General features: G+C 42.1%; 4 protein-coding genes across 4 annotated transcripts; 2 read left to right on the top strand and 2 right to left on the bottom strand.

The window, feature by feature from the left end:
* Positions 1-1,748: 1,748 nt before the first annotated feature.
* Positions 1,749-4,829, bottom strand: rps25 (ribosomal protein S25). Its single transcript, XM_086036917.1, has 5 exons — positions 4,706-4,829; positions 4,008-4,097; positions 3,753-3,936; positions 1,894-1,992; positions 1,749-1,813 (listed from the first exon to the last, which is right to left on the bottom strand). Exons 1-4 carry the CDS (start codon positions 4,706-4,708, stop codon positions 1,898-1,900), a joined length of 372 nt encoding a protein of 123 aa, XP_085893043.1. The 5' UTR covers positions 4,709-4,829; the 3' UTR covers positions 1,749-1,813; positions 1,894-1,897.
* On the top strand, positions 4,829-6,397 carry trappc4 (trafficking protein particle complex subunit 4). The gene is made up of 5 exons (XM_086036916.1): positions 4,829-5,191; positions 5,494-5,668; positions 5,741-5,844; positions 5,940-6,066; positions 6,204-6,397. The coding sequence occupies exons 1-5, from the start codon at positions 5,017-5,019 to the stop codon at positions 6,280-6,282; spliced, it is 660 nt and encodes a 219-aa protein (XP_085893042.1). The 5' UTR covers positions 4,829-5,016; the 3' UTR covers positions 6,283-6,397.
* Positions 6,398-6,443: 46 nt separating this feature from the next.
* Positions 6,444-12,665, bottom strand: slc37a4a (solute carrier family 37 member 4a). The gene is made up of 8 exons (XM_086036915.1): positions 11,592-12,665; positions 11,245-11,477; positions 10,220-10,463; positions 8,936-9,094; positions 8,746-8,831; positions 8,200-8,313; positions 7,968-8,106; positions 6,444-7,039 (listed from the first exon to the last, which is right to left on the bottom strand). The coding sequence occupies exons 1-8, from the start codon at positions 11,737-11,739 to the stop codon at positions 6,867-6,869; spliced, it is 1,296 nt and encodes a 431-aa protein (XP_085893041.1). The 5' UTR covers positions 11,740-12,665; the 3' UTR covers positions 6,444-6,866.
* A 296-nt stretch (positions 12,666-12,961) lies between these two features.
* Positions 12,962-19,336, top strand: cfap45 (cilia and flagella associated protein 45). Its single transcript, XM_086036914.1, has 12 exons — positions 12,962-13,063; positions 13,484-13,585; positions 14,551-14,651; positions 15,258-15,402; positions 15,472-15,642; positions 16,308-16,486; positions 16,591-16,720; positions 16,785-16,931; positions 17,734-17,847; positions 18,017-18,210; positions 18,287-18,511; positions 18,586-19,336. The coding sequence occupies exons 1-12, from the start codon at positions 13,061-13,063 to the stop codon at positions 18,644-18,646; spliced, it is 1,572 nt and encodes a 523-aa protein (XP_085893040.1). The 5' UTR covers positions 12,962-13,060; the 3' UTR covers positions 18,647-19,336.
* The last annotated feature ends 153 nt before the right edge of the window (positions 19,337-19,489 follow it).

Here is a 19,489-nt window from a genome sequence, read left to right as displayed (position 1 = left end):
TAAAAAAATCATCACGATTCCACGCTGGCATTTGTTACAAGAACAGCGTTTCAATTGTTGCCGTGGCAACCCCATACAGCATGAGCAAAATTCGATGTCGCACCTCTCGACTGTCAAGCGGACGTGCGAACCAGGCCGTGCCCCAGAAAAGTGAAGAGTAAAAAACGGGAGGGATCACGCAATAAAATGCACACCATCCTGAGTCATTCAGAGAGCAAAATGCTTTGCGCGTGTCGAAAACGCAGACCAAAATGTTTTTCCTTGTTAAAATGAGAAAGTCAGTCGTCAACGCTGATCGTTGGCTGAGCAACAGCAGCTACAGGCGACAGCCACAGACAGACTCCATCCATCAGGGAGTCTCTCCTGCCTCCAGCGAACATCTGACATAAGATAAGGTCTTCATTCTGCGACGCTGCTTATCAATATCTTATTGTTACTTCACTGCCCGTGGCTTTGAAAGATAAACGCAGCGCAAAAACGATCCAACTCCAAAAAAGGCGGCGGGTTTGATATGATCCATGCACAAGATGCTTTTAAACTGCCTAAGTGTAGTCTGTTTTGAGTAAGGCTAAGATTTTTTTTTTTTTAGTCCATATATACGGCCGTGCTTTGCAAACGCTGTTGAGTACCACTGCAATATACTGTGCAGCAGTATAGTGGGAATTAAACATTGTACGGCAAAAAAAAAAAAAAAAAAAATGCATTTGACAGTTTTTTTTGGGGGGGGGCTGCACTATCGTGGTTCAATTATTTAAGGTTCAGTAGGCTACACTGCATTTTTTTGTTATTGTACAGTACAGTAGATACTCCACTGCGCATCTTTAAAGGGGAAATCAACCGAAACATATTTCTTTCAAGAATATGTTCTATGCAAGCCCACTAGTTGAAACAAGGCATTCTGATAAATATTGCATTGTTGGAATAAGAGTTAACCCACATCTCTAGGGGCGGCCAAGCGGTCACTTCTGTCGACTGAAAATGACATGACAACTACCCAGGGCTCAGTTAACGACCAATCACTGCTCAGCTTTAGAAAATAATGTCATTTTCAGTCGGTAGAACAAACAAAATGGCCGCCCCCTGAGACGGCTAAAAATGGGTGGACTTTGCGGCTCAACTCATATTGCACAAACGCACTATTAATCAGAATGCCGTGTTTCAAATAGTGGGCCTGCTGGGAACCTTTTCTTGAAAAAGATTTGTTTGGATTGATTTCCACTTTAAGTAAACACCTTTAGAAAACTGGATACACCGTACCACTGATTGAATCGTCTAATCAGTACACTCATACGTATGATGTTGTCATTCAACAGCGCAGACCCTTTACACATTCAATTTCAAATATATTGATGGTGACCCCAAGTGGACAAGAATAATACTGCACCTCCCGTGCATATAATGCATTGTTAATGGTGGTGAACATGAAACTATAAAATATGAATACTTGGTTTCTACACTGCAGATGTAGTCTATTGCAGAGGTCTGGAACTAATCCCCTCTCCCCCCCTGATAAACGAACGTTAATGCACGTCAGAATGTAACTGAACCACTTTGTGCGTTTCTACAGCAGGATGCCATTATCTAAAGTAAGAAACATTTACTGCATGGCGAGATGTTCTGAGCGGGAAGATCACAATATTACATTTGACTGGGAGAAACGAATGACATTCTTGAAATACTCTTCTGCATTTTTGTGTGTGCGGGGGGATGGATTTTAGCTATTGCAGAGAAAAACAAATAAACCACGATTTGTCTTTACATTTTATTCAACGTCCATTACAAAGAGCACATCAGAGGAAACAAACAGGAGAACCTGAAAGAGAAAACGACGGCAGGTGAGAGGAGGCTTGAGAAGGAACACGCATGGGCATCCATTTTTAAAATGGTCGTTACCTGATTATGCTTTCTCCGCTGCTGCCTCCTCATCACCGCCCTTGGTGTTACGCGTGTAGATGAGCTGGGCTCTGTGCTTGGACACCAGCTTGATCATGCCTGCAACAAGACGGCACAAATATTTCAAGTGGCTGAGTTCCATCTGGGCGTATGGTGTGTGTAGAGCACGTGAGCAGCAATGTCCATTGGGTGATGTCGACTGTCACCCACAAAAAGCATCCCAAGCAGATGGGAGTGCAAAAGGCCTCCGGCAAAGAAGCATGCATGCATTATTTAAGAAGTAGGACACAGGCAATAAAGTCAGTGGAAAAAGCGAGATGTTTTGTTACAATATTGTAGCAAATGAGACTGCGATCATTCCCTTCAATCCAATTTTTAGTTTGAACAACTTCAATAAAAGGGTAAGGGAACAATCTAATTGTACCAACAGAGTTCTCGGCACTGAGGGGGGTGCAAACTCAATTTGTGAACAAAAAAAGTTGGGAGAGCTATATATCCCCCACGGTTTAATAGGGAAGGACATTTTGACTCTAAGGACGTCCTACTGTGGAATAGTCCCAAGTGAAGGCTCCGACATTTTAACTTCCTTCCACAATTTGGAGGACGTTTAGCATTTCACGGCACACAAATTTGGGGCAAATGCCACGTGTGACATCAGTTCACTTCACGAAACCTCATTTCAGTCGGCGTCATTGGATTCACTACGTGTTCACCTTTTCCCATCGGCAACACTAAATGGCAGTAAAGAAAGAACTGCTGAACATCCACCCACAACAGCAGAAAAGGTGGTTTGATCATGATTTCGGCTTCGGCCAAGATGTAAAAGTACATTGAATGCGGCATTCGCTTGTGTAACAAGCGTGTATGGTATATGATTCTGGTGTGCCTAATAAATCCTTACAGGACAATCCAGTTGGAGTTTACTGTACAACTAAAAACATAAAAAGCACACATTGTGTATTTAAATACAAAACATGCTTCCTTTTTTAAAATAACACCTGCACTAATGCTAAAGTCAATGGAGAATCCCACTCAAACGCTAACAGCAATTTTAGCATCCATTTGGGAGCGATAGTCCTTCAAATAATGAATATTCACACACAAACGATTAGAAACAGCTACACATAAGATAACACTACTTAAAGTCACAAATTCTTCCCGAATGGTGAAAAACAAGTTTGATTAATAGAGTTCAATTGCAACTTCTTCTGTTGAGTGTGTACACCATCTATGCGCGGCACCACACTGCCCCTAAGAGGCCAAAACTTACATGAACAACTGGTATATATTTCTGATTTCAATTGCTATTTGTATGTATTTATTTTATTTCTTGTTTTTTTTTTTGTCATTTTGCAATTGACAAAAGAAATATTCAGCGTGCAGGGATGAATGGGCATGAGGCTGTGACATATTTCAGTTGAGTTTTAGTAGCTGAAGAAAAACAAAGTATTGAAATCAAAGAATTGTTTAAATCACCGTTTCAAAATCATGATTATTTTTCCCATAGTTGTAGTCCTATTAAGTACCTTTATTGCATTTTTCAGTAGGGTTTTTGTTCCAATCCCCGGCAAACAGTCACTATTGTACTTTTCTTTTTTTTAATAAATTTGATTTGGATCTTGGTCAATAGCAGGAATATAAGCCCATCTGTACTTCAAAATATAATCGAGAAATTTTGCTGTAAGATTTGAAATTGGGAGTTGACAAGCACCATTCATTGGATGGTGGTCACATTTCAAGATACCACTCTTTTAGATGTGCATCATCAGATGTGGTCCTTTGCCCCTTTAAGATTTTCAATTGAGATTTTAAAAAAACAACAACAAAAAAAACTAAACAATTCAAGCCGGGAGGTTCACCTTTAGCGAGCAGTTCCTGCAGGGCGTTCCTGGCCAGGGAGCCACGGATCTTCAGCCTCTCAGACACAACGGCAGGTGTGATGAGCTTGTAGTTAGGAACTTCTTTGTACAGCTTTTCGTAGGTGGCCTTGTCGAAGAGGATCAGGTTGTTGAGCTTGTCCCTCACTTTTCCCTTGGACCACTTCTGCTCAAACACAACAAAGTCACGCGTTGCCAGGAGAAACACTGAAACATAACTACACAACAAGTCAATACCTTCTTCTTGGCTTTGCCTCCAGACTTGTTGACTGGATCCTTGTCCTTCTTGGACTTCCCAGTGTCCTTTTTCTTGTCTGTCTTGGGAGGCTGAAAAGTGGGGAAGGTCGGTTACAAACTTGCATGCAGTTCCAATTGCAAATTTCAGACCAATCTGAAAATGTCAACTTTTTTCAAGTTTGAATATACACGATGAATCAAAGTAGTTACATTTGCAGACGCAGGCTACATTTGATTATAAGAAATCACCTAAGTAATTGAGCATAAAATTGTGAGGGTGATATCAAACCGCTAGTCGATGCTAGCGCAGACTAGAGCACATCACCGGCATGGCAAGGCCTTGTTGGTTTCTCCAAGAGCATCAAAAAGTTCAAAACCTAAGGTTAGCGCAGGGTTACATTATTCATCGGCAAATATGCCATGTTATCATCAGGAATAATGGGAGTGCAAGTGTTGTTGTGTGGGGGATTTTATAGGGCTTTCTCGCACACAAGCTTTGTGAAAGCGTGGCGGAATTAGCACATAAGCTAACGAGCGTCTGCTAATCCTGTTTGAACGTTATCTTCCATTTTTCTAAAATGAAACGAAGCACACTTGCTTCTCAGTGTGTTCCGATTGTTCATTCGGCAGTGGAAGTCAAAGAAAACTCATGGATTTGTTCACTTTAACTCGTTTAAAGCCTCGCTAGTTGTGCTCACCATGTTTCCTCGTCAAGATGTCGGAGCGAAAGGAAGTGAACCCGTGAGAAAAGGCAATTGACAACCCGTATATGCGGAAGTGGGGTAGAGGATTATGGGACTTTGAGTTCTCTCGATGTGATTCCGTTTCCCCCTACGAATGAATCAACAGAAACACCAATAATTATCAGCACCAACCAGAACCACGTTTTCTGATAATTACCCGAGTAAAATCTACAACGGTGGGGGAAATTGTAAAATCAAAAAGTAACTGTTTCCTCCGTGTTGTCGTCACGTGACTGCGGCTGTCAGACGCCGAAGACGTCGCAAAGATGGTGATCTTCAGCGTGTATGTAGTCAACAAGGCTGGTGGTTTAATTTACCAATATGACAACTACGTGCCGAGAGCGGAGGCGGAAAAGACGTTTAGTTACCCTTTGGATTTGGTGCTCAAGCATCACGACGAGAAAGTGGTCGTGTCGTTTGGGCAGAGGGACGGAATCAAAGGTAATGCCTCAGACATTAGCACTTACTAGCATTCACGTTAGCTCATAGCCTGATTGTGAATAGGAATACAGTATAGCCCAATATGTTTTAGTAAATGCTGGATTGAATATTATATCTATATGCTACTCCTACACTTCACTGAACAACCTGGCATAAAAATACGGCGATCGTGCATTATCTGTTACTACTGTGTAGCAAAGCTCAAACTTATTACACCCAGGAACAAAAGCATTGTTGATCTGTCTCAATTGCTGTCTAGTATGTCAAGTTATTTTATTGTTGTTGTTGTTGTTGTCTTCCAGTGGGCCATGCAGTGCTCTCCATCAATGGGATAGATGTGATGGGAAAGAGTACAGCAGATGGAAAGGACATTCTGGAGTACTTGAAAGATCAATCCAATTATCCAGTGTCAATTCGATTCGGACGGGCCAGACTCAGCTCCAATGAGAAACTGATGCTGGCGTCTATGTTCCATTCGTAAGTCACAGTTATTATTTCTGGCTTCATTCATAATTGTCTCACACGTTTGCGTCTCCTTTTGTTTCCTAGGTTGTTTGCTATCGGATCACAGCTGTCTCCGGAGGTTGGAAGTTCAGGGATTGAAATGCTGGAAACGGATGTGTTCAAACTCCACTGTTTCCAGACTCTTACAGGTGGCACACGAAGCTGATATCCTACCAGTTAAAAAAAAAAAAAAAAAACTTCCAGATTACCATCTACATGAAGCTAAACTTTTGTGTCCTCTCAGGAATAAAATTCATAGTGCTGGCAGACCCACGACAAGCTGGCATTGATGCTCTTCTCAGGAAAATATATGAGATCTATGCAGATTTTGCTTTAAAGAATCCATTCTACTCACTGGAGATGCCTATCAGGTACACATGGTCACCTTTAACCTTTTGCTCAATACAACCTGGAATTTGTATTCAATTTAATTTGTATTTTATTTAATTCTATTTTTCCCATTGTCCTGTGTGGCCAAGTTTATTATGTTTGCATTTTGTATTTCCAGGTGCGAACTATTTGATCAGAACTTAAAAAGTGCACTGGAGATTGCAGAGAAGGCTGGTAACTTTGGAGCTGGGTCATGAAGCAGAAAAGAATCAACATTTTTTGTTTTTTTTTTTTGCACTGTGTCCCATTGAGGATGCAATACACTGTACATACGTCTTGCTTTGTAAATACGATTAAACTCAAATATTTCAAGTGTCATGCTTATTTGCAAGGTGGCTCATAAGAACACCGAAAAGCATTATTATAAGTATATTATTTATTCAAGTCTTGTTTTTTTGTTTAAAAAAAGTTTGAATTTTAAGAGTAGGTTCTGTTGTCATTAAGTAGCTGCTTGAGGAGACACTGTTCAGTTAACAACAATTTGATGACAGCGACAGTTTGAGGGGTGGAAAAAAAAAAAGAAACAGAAATGAGAACAACTCGGAAACCAATGAGCATCAAGGAACTGATTTTTTGCCTTGGGGGGGTTTGACTGCATTTCAGTCGCTCCCTTGTTAAATTACTGATGCAGTGCTTAGAGAGTGTAGCAGGTTTTGGATAAAAAGCACGTCCCATTTTTTTGGGCTTCATTTAAGATGCTGAAAATAAGTATAAAAATGTGTTTAAAAAAAAAAAACGAGGTAATACAATGAAGGCTTCAGCTGTATCTTCTTGTGGTAAATTAGGACGCCTTAGCCTTCTTGGACGCGTGACCCATTTTAGAGCGAATGTTACGTAGCAGGAAGAAGCAGACAGCTGTGATGCCACAGACAATCTCTGCAGCCCAGAAGGCCGTTTCCCAGCCGTGGTGTTTGGCGATGGTGCTGAATGGAAGCCCAGAGAGGAAGCCACCGACTGAGGAAGAAATAATCATTGCTTAGTTTCTTATCTTTAGATTACGAAAACAAAATATTCATGTTCAGCTAACAAATTCAGCAAGTACAATACTGTGCCAAAGATTTGTTGTTCTAGCAAAGTCAAATGCTTTGTTTGTTAGCTAGCAGGCCACTTCTTGGTTAATGGAGGATGAAGAACAGACAGGCGGTGGTGACAATCTAATTCTGTGGGTTGGATGGTTCCAGTGGTACCAGATTGACTCAAAATTGTAAAATAATAATCATAACGTACCCATATCCAGATAACCATCACATTGAAATGAAATTGTTGACATGAAATTCGGTTGTTCCTTCATCCACCATTCCTCCGCTAAGTTTTGTGAACATCGCGTTTGTATTTGTGTTATATTAGTTAATATTTTAAAGAGGGTCATTTGAAAAAAAAAATAAAAATCAGGCTAATGGTGACTTAAAGCGGAAGTCAACCCAAACATCTTTTTTTCAAGAATATGTTCCCAGCAGGCCCACTAGTTGAAACACGGCATTCTGATTCATTTTGCGTTTGTGGAATATAAGTTAAGCAGCAAAATGCACTCGTTTTTAGCCATCTCAGGGGGCAGCCATTTTGTCTTCTGTCGACTGAAAATAACATCGCAACTGCTCACAACGAATTCTGAATTTCTGAATCTGAGCCGTGTTTGGTCGTTGTGAGCAGTTGTGATGTCATTTTCAGTCGACAGAAGACAAAATGGCCGCCCCTGGAGATGGCTAAAAACGAGTGGATTAACACTTATTCCACAAACGCAGAGTGCCAACTCTGAGGCTTTCAGAGTTTCAACTAGTGGGCTTGCATAGAACATATTCTTGAAAAAAAAAAGGTTTGGGTTGACTTCCGCTCTAAAACTTTTGCACACTACTCTATGCCAATAAAATAAGGGTCAACTTACTGTTAGCCATGAGGGCCACAATAGCATGTGATGTCCCACAGTAGTTGGACGGAGCGCTCTCATTGGCTATAACACCAAACAAGGCGATTGGCCCGTAAGAGGAGAAACCGAAAGCAGCACCCAAAAACAGTATCCACACCTTCAAGTGCACACAGCAGACACTAGACATTAATTCCAATGAATTATTATATCATGATCTCACGCAATATCTTCATGTTGTCTCATCAATTACCTTCGGGCTGTCCGGAGTGACCGTGACTCTAAACAGGTACATGGAGACGAACATTCCTGCCATCATAAGGATCAGGACAAAGTGGCGAGGATTGCCGTAGATTTTGATGCCTTGCTGTACACAGAAGGGAGATTTGGCCGAGACGGTGAGTATAGTGGATGCGGCAGGTGTGAAATAAAAAAAATAGCGGTCATGCCTCCACTCATATTGAAGACGACTCGTGCGCCATCGTTTGGGTTCATTTCATTTGTAATCCTTCCCAGTCGTTACAAAAGCATGCATGTGAGGCTTATTGAAGACTTAAAAGCCGACTAGCCAAAAGGCAGCGAGGGAAGGCTGCAGCTCAACTGTGACCCCCATGAGGACAAACAACAGAAAATGAATGAAGGTCCATTTCTGATGCAAAACTATCACATTTATATATATTCCCATGATTAGAAATGGAAATGTAAAAAAGTGCGTACGTGTACGTGTGCGAAAACAAAACACAAATAATGGCACGGATGGATTCCAAAATTGTTTGGGCTGTGTGGATTGCTCACTCACTTTGGCCACGGCTTTGTCAGAGTAATAACCTGCTGCCAGGCTGCCTAAAAGACCCCCCAGCTCCAGCGCGCTCATATATGAGCTACCTATGAAGACGAAAGCAGTGGATCAACACATGCACAGTGAACGCGCAGCACTTAGATCGTCCCGATATGACTAGAACGTCACTTGTCAACAACATATTGCACACCCATCAGCGTAGACTGTCCCTTGTCCTGAATGAGAAACAGCTGTCCCCAGTCAGTGCAGGCTGTCTTCGCCCCAAACACCACCAGGTAGGCCACGGAAAGCAGCCACAGGTAAGGAGAGAGCAGGAACTCAGACAGGGTGCTCTCATCACTGGAAGACCCTGAAGCGGAGTGGAAGTGAAAATGACATGGAAAAGAACGCAAGGAAGGAATTAATCAACCAATGCCATTTTATTTATATCGCACTTTTTACACAAAAAAAGGCATCTCAAAGTGCTGTGCAATAAAAACATCCAAAATTCAACATAAAAAGAAGACCCGCTCCCTCTCTGAAAATAACAAAGCTAAAAGACAAAACAATGAAAGGAGCTAAGAACAAAGAACGGCAAGATTAGATTAAAAAAAAAAAAAAGCTAAATTAAAAGGGAAATGATTTCAAATCCAAACTAAAAAGGTATGCCTTGAGCCTCCCTTTCAAAATATCAACAGCCTCTGCAGACCTGACGTCCTCTGGCAGGCTATTCCGTAGCTGTGGACCAAAATGGCTGAATGCAATAATAATCCACATGGAATAAAATGTCCACCACATATTGTCGCTCCCTCCACATGAGGGGCATGTGAGGGGCATGCAGAGTACAAAGTTCACAGAATGATCGACCTTTAGTCAAAAGAGGCACATGCAGTGCAACAACAGTCTACAGCACGGGCGCCCAAGTCCTGACTCGTACTCGTACTACCACCATTGATGAAAACACGGAAATACGGAAGCCGCGGAAAGTCTACTCAAAGGAGTGCACTGGAACCCAGAAGCTTTATTCCGAAGCTTTACCTCTAACAACTTCAGCTTGCTCGACCTTTGAGTGTCCACTGTGTGTGAAGCAAGTGTTTCCGAGTGAGTTTCCTCACCTTAGGGCTGAGCAATTCATCGAAATTCAATTACAATTACGATTATTACACTCCATGATTGCAAAATTGGCATAATCGTAAAAAACGATTATTAATATGCATTTATATCCAACACACTGTTTTGTTTACACGCAAGGAAATCATTCTTGAATTGATACATTTTGCACCTTTCTTATTTTATAATAACTAAATGTATAAAACTTACATAATTATAGTGTTTCAAATAAATTTATTTATCGTCATATTTTTAAAATTTTTTAAACATTTTTCTTGTTTTGTACCAAAGAATAAATGATCGTGTGAATAATCGTGATTTCCAATTATCACCAAAATAATTGTGATTCATATTTTTTTTTCATAATCGAGCAGCCCTCACTCACCTCCTTTGCTCTTCTTTGCTGCCACTTCAATATTCGGTAGCCCAACGTCCTTGGGTTCGTTTTTGATGACCAACAGGCAGACAAAGGAGATCACCACACAGATGAGTCCGGACATGCACAGGATGGTCCTCCAGCTGTAACTCTGGACCAGCACTGTGGCGATGATGGGGCCCAAGCTGCCGGCCAGATTCATGCTGCATGACAGGATTGCCCACCATGTTCCAAACTGAGAAGGCTCGAACCACTAAGAGGAAACATGAAAGGCTGTCATTGTCATTCCTGTGACGGACTTAACGGATGAAAACATACAAAACGTAGGGCATGTTCACACTGTCTGGTCAAATTGACCTTTTTCCTGCCTTTCCCCCCCCCCCCCCCATGTTGCTAGTGGCTGCTGGTAGGGGAACAAGGCATAGAAAATCATGGCAAATTGCTATCATGAAAATCATTTTTGTTTCTGTTTTGAGAGATTGTCCCAGTGTACGTATTTAAAAAAAACTTCCCAAAAAAAAATAAAAAAATTGGACAAACACAAAATTCATTTAATGCTTCAGAGATTAATGGCGCAATTTAATGAGAACCAATAGAAAAGATGCACAAGAAGCAGCTTTTAGAATAATGCTGTCAAAGTGCAATTCATTGAATTCAGTCATTTTTTTTAGCACTAATTTAATTGCAGGTGTTTAGATGTACGTGATTAAAATAAATATAGAAAAAGAAAAGAAAAAATTGTATTGTGGTTGCAGTTAGCAGTGCTGTGTAGCACTCTATTGCATCGAGCTGTTTCTAATCATTTTCCCCTTCCTCATTATGATGCCCTGCAAATTACAGCTACCAGTCAACGCCACTTAAACCATGAAAATTGTACGCCTGTATTATCTTTAAGAACTCTTTTACTATTCGATCTCATTAAAGTGTGCGTGTTGCGATTGGTGAGTTCAAAAGATGGAAATATAAAAGGACTCAAATCAGATTCTATGATGCGGCAGTCATGTATCGACGCAGTACACTTGTGGCTGCGCTACCTTGCGCAGCACCCTGCCACAGGGAGGCCAGCCGAGACCCTGGCCCAAGCCGTTGAGGAACCACAGGGCAGCGAAGGCGGCCACAGTGGATGACCAGGAGAAGAGCACGTTGATGCCTCCCACCGCAAACAAGCCAATAGAGAAAAGCCAGCGGGCACTGATCTGGTCTGAGAGCACTCCACTGATGAACTTACTGATAGCGTAGGCCAAAGACTGACTGCTGGTTATCATGCCTGAGCAAGCAGAACACAAAAACAACATGCGCTTGTGATACGTACGTGAAGCTAACACGACAGCCACGGTACAAAATTATGGGAATAAATCAAATGTGAAACGATCATGCATACCCAGATCATCCTTGTCCAGTTCAATTTCTTGCATCAACGAAGGCATCACAAAAGAGAACGTCTTTCGGTTAAAGTAGTAAAGTGTGTAGCCAACAAACATGGCCAAAAATATAGAGCCCCGATAGTATCCATAACTTGCCCTACCCATGGCTGCAGATGTAAAAAAAATATATATGTATATATTTGAAAAGAGGATTCAGAGAGGGATCAGCAGACGGTGCCTGCGGATGAACTTTGCTTCAGGACCTACAGTGTAGCAGCAGCTGCTGCTTACAACTAAGGACTGTTTGTAATCTGTAGGCTACAAGTTAATGGTCAACTCCCAAACACCAGAAATGATTGAATCTGGCCTCTTGGTGGGTATTACAGGTCAGGCATGATGTTTATTATCATAATATAATCCGGAAAAGAAAGATTGTCACTATTCAGCAAAAATATCCTAATTTAAAAATGACCTGAATAGATGTTGATGTTTGCTCAACTAGAGACGTTATGGAAACCTTGGACTAATGAAGTTAATAATTTACCAACGCTTATTTATTTATTTTGTTCTTTATGGTCAAAAGATCAATATAATCAAACTGCTGAACTGAACAGGATGTTATCCCTGATACTCATAAATTACTGCATTCGATTTGAACGATTTCTTTTCTGAATGAACTATCGTTGCAATGACGTGTCTGCATCACGAGAGCCAATCAGCGCCGCTTATTTGTCAAAACTCGCCGAGGTGTGATTGCAATTTAGCAACTTTTACTGCAAAACGCACGGAAGTAAACATATTTTTTTGGGAACATAAAACAACACATGCATTGTAACGTAACTTGTACATCGAATAACACGCTGTTAATAATTAATAGCGCACGGTAACGTTTGCTCGATTGCACCAGGTTAAAATATAATAATAACGAGCCGAAGCGAACGTTCTTGTCTTTTTTAAACCAATGATTTCATAACTTATAATTCAATTTTATTTTAATAACGCCACAACACAATGCTTTCAATTCTATCATTCAGGTTACTCATCTATGTTTTCACTTTTGCTGTAAGACCCGCCTTCGTCACCTTCCTCTTCTTCGCTTTCCTGTCTAAATGGAGGTTCAACTAGCGCTTCGGAACTCTAGCGCCTTCTATGTGTTGAAGCATGACACGAGGCAGAAATACAATAAAAGCAACAGAATAAAAAGTAAAAGCGATATATGCGACTATTTGAAGTGTTTTTAGCTCAAAGTGTTTTTTTGTATCGAAATAAATTTTTTTTAAAAATTTAAAACGTATAGGTACCTCTTTGCAGTATGTTCCCAGTGTTTCTATGGCAACAGTACAACATTACTACTGAGGTCCGTGTCACGCGCTACAGGAAGCTTTATGGGCAACTTTATTGAATTTTTTTAGTACGTTTTTTTTCCTTTCTATTTTCATGAACAAAAATCTTTTCCTGTCTTGGCTCATCCCGGACGAAGACAAAAATGGTATGGTTTGAACAGTTTTGTTTCCTACTATGCTCTTCATTCTGCCATAGTGTAATTTGTTTTGCAAATAATGTAGGAAAATATAAGGCGTTTTTTGGGGGGACTGGAGCATAAATCAGCTTTAGATGTTACAAAAAGCACACTTAGGGAAATATATACTTTATCATGAACATCAGCAAAAAAAAAGACTACAGGAAAGGTACAATTATTTCTATTTTTAAATGGACATGTTTTATTTGATGATGACAATTAATCAACAATAACAATAATATACATAGATGTTTGTAAATGGAAAGAGGGACGTTTTTTTTCTAGTGAAAATAAAAACAAAACTGAAGACAGGTAATTAAATTCATGACTTGTTAATAGAATCAGTCATTTAAGTCAGTGATAGTTATTGGAGCAATGTAAACTTTGCAGAGCGAAACCTGTTCCACTTCAACTTTAAGAAGACAACATCGCTACCGGACACGAGCTCCCTCCTCCCAGGTGGACGAAAGCCTGTTTGGAAAGAACACACAGGTAAGTGTGTGTCCTTTACCTTCTGCACGGAAGTGGACATTCCGTCCCTGGGGCGGAACGGTACGGATGCCCATTTTGCGGACGGAGGATAAGAACTCTTTTAAAACGGAGTAATAGCTAGGACGGACGTAGGTTTTCGTCCTCTAATCGTCCCTAATCGGGTCAAGTCGCGGCTGACGTGTTGCGTTGGGTTCTTTTAAAAAGCAAGACTGCCTAGCTAAGCCTACACAACACTGCAGTGCTCATTTTCATGTGCGTTCCCTCTCTGCAGTATTGCTCTCACAGGAATAGTCTGCCCTCTAGTGGACGCTCATTTCACTGACGAGGAAAAAAAATGAACACTGAAAGCTATGACCCGCAAGTGGAAGACATTGGTTCTCCTCCTAAAATAGCATTGCCTTATTTTGCAATAATTATTGCTATTGCGAAACAACGCAATACAACAAAACCCAATTGTATTACGCAATCTTAAATATTCTCGTGATGTCCCTTGGCATGCTTCATTCCGCATCATCATCATCATCATCATCATCATGATCATCATCATCATCATCATCTTCATCACATCACGACGGTGGTTTCTGGTAGCTAAAAGCTATCTTAGTACACAATTCAATCCACTCACGATAATCCCAGCCGGTAAGTGGATGTGCATAGCAAATTAACCAGATAGTGAGCTTGAAATAATGTCGTGCAGAGACAATTTTTTTTTTTTAGGGGGGGAGGGGGGCGTTGTCAGCGGTGGATGTGGATGGCGGACCGACGGAACGTAAGGACGAAAGCACTTTAAAAGGATGAGGATGGATGGGGTCAGAGGATGCTAATTTTTAGGAATAAGGACGGAGGGACGAGGACGGAAGGGTACCCAGGTCGCAGACGGAGGACGGACTGGCAAAAAGGGTCACGTGCCCAGCTCTGCTTCTGCATCTTTTCAACTGTCAGATGAGCATGTCTTTGTTGTTTAGAGAGCATCACATTCGGCCTCGAAGGTAAAGGACGTGCCGGTGCAGAAGCAGATCGCCAAGACTATTCAAATTGTCACCAAAGACCTCGTCCGTAATCTCAGGTAGGCGATATTTTAAATTTAAAGTAACACGTTTTGATTTTGATTTCCTTGTTATCTGGATACAATGTAACCTGATTTCCAGCCACATTCCTAAAACATGCATGCGAGATTCACTGAAGAATAAACTGGCCATGGCTGTGAACGGTTGTTTTAGTTGTCTATGTGTGCCCTGCAATTGTCTGGGGACCAGTCCGGGGTCTACCCTGCCTCTCGCCCATAGGTACAACTAATTGTTAGATTAGGCCTCTTTGGCGCATATGATTAGATAGGTGACTTGAGCTTGGCCTCCGGCATCTTCATATCTATGGCACCCTTGGTACACTTATTAGTTGATTTCAGTTTAGGCCAGATAGTCACACTCACATAAGAGTAGGAATCCTGGGGGAGGGCGTTAAAGCCTCTTCCGCAATCTCGCAGAAAAGGCTCCACGGCCGTGTATCGATCTTTCTGGCATCCATTGAGCAGATCAACTGAGAATCTGCAGTCCTCTGGTAGTAACTATTAGCAGAGTGAGCATTAAAGAAAAAAGAACCGGGCAAAGGTTCCCCCAGAACCTTTCAGGGTTCTGCCATAACCTTTCATAACAATACATTCCTGTGTGGCCAGGGTTCCATGCAGCGATCCCTCTGGACAGTCCATCATTCTGCCATCAGCTGACTTTGAGCGAATCACCTCCAGATCCAAGGTTCTCTCCAAGGAGGAGAAGGAGGCCTTAAAAGAGGCGGACCAGAGTAGGAAAGAGAAAGAAACGGTAGCAAATATTCCAAAACGTTGTTAACGTTACCTTAAACTGCGTTCACAGTCGTGTACTTGATCATAGCGGGCAGCCGAGGAAAGGAAGCGGCAGATGTTAGAGGCCGACATGTGCCGTCGGGAGAAGCAGGCTCTGAGTGAGGCGGAGCTGGAGGCCCACGAGCGAGCGCAGCGTCTGCTGGAGCGAGCCAGTGTCCTGAGGATGGAGCAGGAGGAGGAGATTAGAGAACTCAACAAGGTAGGAAATATGTCAAGTTAAGGCACCTATTTGGTGGGAGGGCATTTATTTGTTTGATTACAGCACAGGTGTCAAATTCAAGGCTGGGGGCCAGATCCGGCCCACCACATCATATTAAGTGGCCCACGAAAGCAAATTGACTTTAATTTTAGTAACGTTGAGATGTTGCAAGCATTTTTTCTTACCAACCGCCCTTTCAAAATAAATGTCATATAGTTGAAGAAACGGTTCACCAAAGTGTAAAGAAAAAAAAAATGCCATTGATTGCAGCTTTCTCTTGAGTTAAGATGCTTTATAATGACTAAGGTGCATTATTTGTTGCTTGTGTTGTTTATTACTAAAAATTGCGATTTAAAAACGTCAGCAATATTTACTGTAGTTTTCCTGGTATGTATTCTACCTTAAATGTTTTGTGCCTTCTATACTTTGCATGTAGCAACAACACTAAGTGAAGTGACTCTCAAAGTTTGGTACTCCCTCTTGTGGTAGGCTACGTGAACTAATCACCGAATTAAATGCTAACGTTGGTGCCCCCTGCGCTCATGTTTTTTAATGTCACAGTGGAGAGCTCAATATTTTTTTTTAGCCGGTACTTGTAAAAGGTTTGAGGACCACTTCCTTACGCCAATAGTCAGTCATGAACTCCACGTCTGCGGGTTCCTCAGGCAATTCTTGGCGCTCAGTGCCAAGCCACACGTGACGCCCAAATCCAGGAGAAGAAGCAAATTCAGATGGAGATGTTGGAGGAGGAGAAGCGCCTGGATGCCATGATGGAATCCGAGCGCCGCAAGCTTCTGGATAGGGTGGAACAGATTGATGAACTGCATAAGCAAGAGAGAATCAGGTGATCATTCAGCTCCTGAAAAAAAAAAAAACAAAACAACAAAAAAAACCACCAATGTTCTCATTCTGACGGCATCCGGAGTGTTTGTTGTGTGTGCTCTCTAGTGGCAAACGACAAATCTTCGAGCAGATCCAGCAACGTCTGGAGGAGAAGCTGGTACAAGAGGAGCTGAAAGAGCAGGAGAAACATCAGAGCAGAGAAAAGCAAGCCAGGATGAACATGGAGGACCTTATGGTAGCACAAAATGAGATGGCCAGTAAAATATGCAGCTGAGTTTCACCGCATGCATTGTTTGCAGGCCCTGGAGAGGAAGAGGGAGGAGCAACAGCGTCTGCACCAGGAGGTCATGCGCATCAATGCGGAGACGCTGAGGGCACAGGAGCTGAGGAGGGAAGAGGAGAAGCTGGCCGACATGAGAGAAATGGAGTACATCAAAAACAAATCGGTTCGACTTTCGTCAGCGTGACGCTGCGGAAAATACTTTTGTACTGTCGTTTTTTTTCCATCATGTTTTGGAACAGCGGAGATTCTAGGATCAAAAGTTGGGGGATGCTGACAGTTTTGGTGCCAGAGCATATCCGATTGGGGGGCATTCGGGTGGCGGGCGGTGGGTGGGGGGTTCGCATATTACCAGAGATGGGCATTCGTTGGGCGTTATCTGAGTCCTGAGCAACTGTGATGTCATTTTCAATCGACATCAAGTGGCAAAATGGCCGCTTCCTGAGATGGACAAAAGTGGATGGATTTTACTGCTTAAAGCAGAAGTCTGACCAAACATATATATTTCCAGAATATGTTCTATGCAGGCCCACTAGTTGAAACAAGGCAAAATGATTCATATGAACTCAATTATTAAAATGATTAATATGAGTTAAGCAGAAAAATCCACCCATTTTAAGCCATCTCAGGGGGCAGCCATTGTGTCACTTCTGTCGACTGAAAATGACATCACAGACACTCAGGGCTCAGATAACGACCAATCACGACTCAGCTGTTTTTCTGAAGCTGAGCTATGATTGGTCATCAACTGAGCCCTGAGGGTGTGTGATGTCATTTTCAGTTGATAGAAGTGACAAAATGGCCGCCCCCAGAGATGGCTAAAAACAGGTGGATTTTGTTGCTTAACTCATTTTCCACAAAGGCAACATTGATCCGAATGCCGAGTTTCGACTAGTGGGCCTGCATAGAACATACTGTCAAGTAATTTCTGTGGTTGACTTCCGCTTTAAGTTCCATATCTCCCGCAGCAACGAGAGGCCGAGTACGAAGCGGAACAGAAGAGGATGAAGAAGGAGAAGGAATTAGAGATCGCCAGACTGAGAGCTCAGCAGGAGAGAGCGAGAGACCACAAGGCCGATCAGGTCAGCAACGACAACGTTTGGGTGATTTTCTCAAGCATTTCAATTCCGAACGGTTCCTTTTCGGGGACACTTTGTGAAAACTTGAGAGAGGGCCTCAGCTTACGGCAACGAAATGGATGAGAACCATTCCTCCAAATGCATCTGAACCGCGTGCGAATTCATTTGGAAGGATGAGCTCCATGCCAAGAGGAACCAAGAGATTGCGGACAGAGAATGGAGGAGGAAGGAGAAGGAGTTGGCTGCCAAGAAGGCTCGGGAGGAAGCCACGCTTCGAGCCGCTCGCCTGGAGCAGATTCAGCGCAAAGAGCAGCTCCTGTCCATGGAGGCCGGCCGAGAGAAGGCCGAGTTCGAGAGGGTTCTAAAGTGAGACGACAGTGACATGGTCGCCGGTCGGCGTTCGGATGATGTCTGTTCCTCATTCGCTAACTCCGCTTTGCAGGGTTCAGCAGGAGGCCAGCGTCAGACAGAAGCAAGAGGACGAAAAGCAGCGTCAGAAAGCGCTGCGCCACGCCAAGGCCATCAGGCAGCAGGTGACGGAGCTGGAGCAGTCCAAAGTCGCCAAGCGCAACGAGACTTTTAAGGAGGCGGAGAAACTGTGCGAGGAGGCCCGGCGGCGATGCAAGCGCATCAGTGACATCAAACAGAAGAAGCTGAAGGAGCTCAAGTATGTGCTGCTGGTAAATATAGATTTTTCTCAAGGCGTTTGTGTAAATTGAATGTATTTTTGTCCACGTGCAGGGCAACGGGGCTCAGTGAGAAATACTGCAGTGAAGTGGAAAGGAAAGCCTGGCTGTTATGATTCATTCGGATTGCATCTTCACAGCACCAACAAGGAAACCCCTTCAACATGATCTCCAAATACACATGGCACTATTTATATGAACTCATTCACTGCCAAAGACAAATTTGTCTTTTCACAGTCCAGCCATACAATTCCAGGAACTTATTCAGGTTTTTTTTCAAACGTTAAAGAGTCGAGGCTCTGAAAATGTCTGGCAGTGAATGAGTTAACCGTATCTTGGGTACATACAGTACTAGCTACAAATGCACAGTTGTAGAAGATTGCGATGGATCACACCTGGAATTGTGTTAAAGGTTGTTCAACTAAACACTTGATAGGTGAAGGAAAAAAAAATCATCTTGAGCAGAGTCTGTCTTTTGACCAACTTGTTATTCAACATTGGTTCTGCTTTAGAAGAAAATCAGCAAGCTATTTCCCAACTAGAGGTGAATGATTAATAACAGTTGACTAAGGAAAAAGTCATGGTAGTTAAGATTACGTCAGTTGATCAAAACAATATATCGTCCTGTGAAAAACAATTATGTCAATTTTCCCCCCTTTTTTCTCATTTTTACATGAATGGTGCTGCCATGTTACAGATATCGCTTTGTGAGAATAAAAAAATAAAATTCCAAAATTGGAGATGTTTTTCCCAGGGCAGCAACAATATTCTACTTTTGAATTTACATGATCCACACAACTATTAAGTATTGTCAAACTAGAAATGTTGATTTGTATCATCTAAACGTTTTGTGTAACTGAATAAAAGTGTGGTCGTTAGACAAAAAATAGCAAGTCAATGAATGTATTTGAATGCACTGCACCTATGTGGACAAAAATAATAAAGTAAAATAAAGTTTT

The sequence above is a fragment of the Filicampus tigris genome, chromosome 7 (assembly GCF_054856515.1).
Source record: "Filicampus tigris isolate MCC_2025a chromosome 7, RoL_Ftig_1.0, whole genome shotgun sequence".
NCBI lineage: Eukaryota > Metazoa > Chordata > Actinopteri > Syngnathiformes > Syngnathidae > Filicampus > Filicampus tigris.
The sequence above is the reverse complement of the archived record's forward strand: the minus strand, read 5'-3'. Positions and strand labels throughout refer to the sequence as shown.

Coding starts and splice junctions, on each gene's coding strand:
- rps25 (XM_086036917.1), bottom strand. Junction 3,937..4,007: donor GAGGCAAAGCCAAGAAGAAG/GTATTGACTTGT, acceptor GTGTTTGAGCAG/AAGTGGTCCAAGGGAAAAGT. Junction 1,993..3,752: donor GCAGGAACTGCTCGCTAAAG/GTGAACCTCCCG, acceptor GTCTTGTTGCAG/GCATGATCAAGCTGGTGTCC.
- trappc4 (XM_086036916.1), top strand. CDS start 5,017: ATGGTGATCTTCAGCGTGTATGTAGTCAACAAGGCTGGTGGTTTAATT. Junction 5,192..5,493: donor GCAGAGGGACGGAATCAAAG/GTAATGCCTCAG, acceptor GTTGTCTTCCAG/TGGGCCATGCAGTGCTCTCC. Junction 5,669..5,740: donor CTGGCGTCTATGTTCCATTC/GTAAGTCACAGT, acceptor TTTGTTTCCTAG/GTTGTTTGCTATCGGATCAC.
- slc37a4a (XM_086036915.1), bottom strand. CDS start 11,739: ATGGGTAGGGCAAGTTATGGATACTATCGGGGCTCTATATTTTTGGCC. Junction 11,478..11,591: donor ACTGGACAAGGATGATCTGG/GTATGCATGATC, acceptor CTGCTTGCTCAG/GCATGATAACCAGCAGTCAG. Junction 9,095..10,219: donor AGCAAAGAAGAGCAAAGGAG/GTGAGTGAGGGC, acceptor ACTCCGCTTCAG/GGTCTTCCAGTGATGAGAGC.
- cfap45 (XM_086036914.1), top strand. Junction 15,403..15,471: donor GTAGGAAAGAGAAAGAAACG/GTAGCAAATATT, acceptor ACTTGATCATAG/CGGGCAGCCGAGGAAAGGAA. Junction 15,643..16,307: donor AGATTAGAGAACTCAACAAG/GTAGGAAATATG, acceptor CGGGTTCCTCAG/GCAATTCTTGGCGCTCAGTG.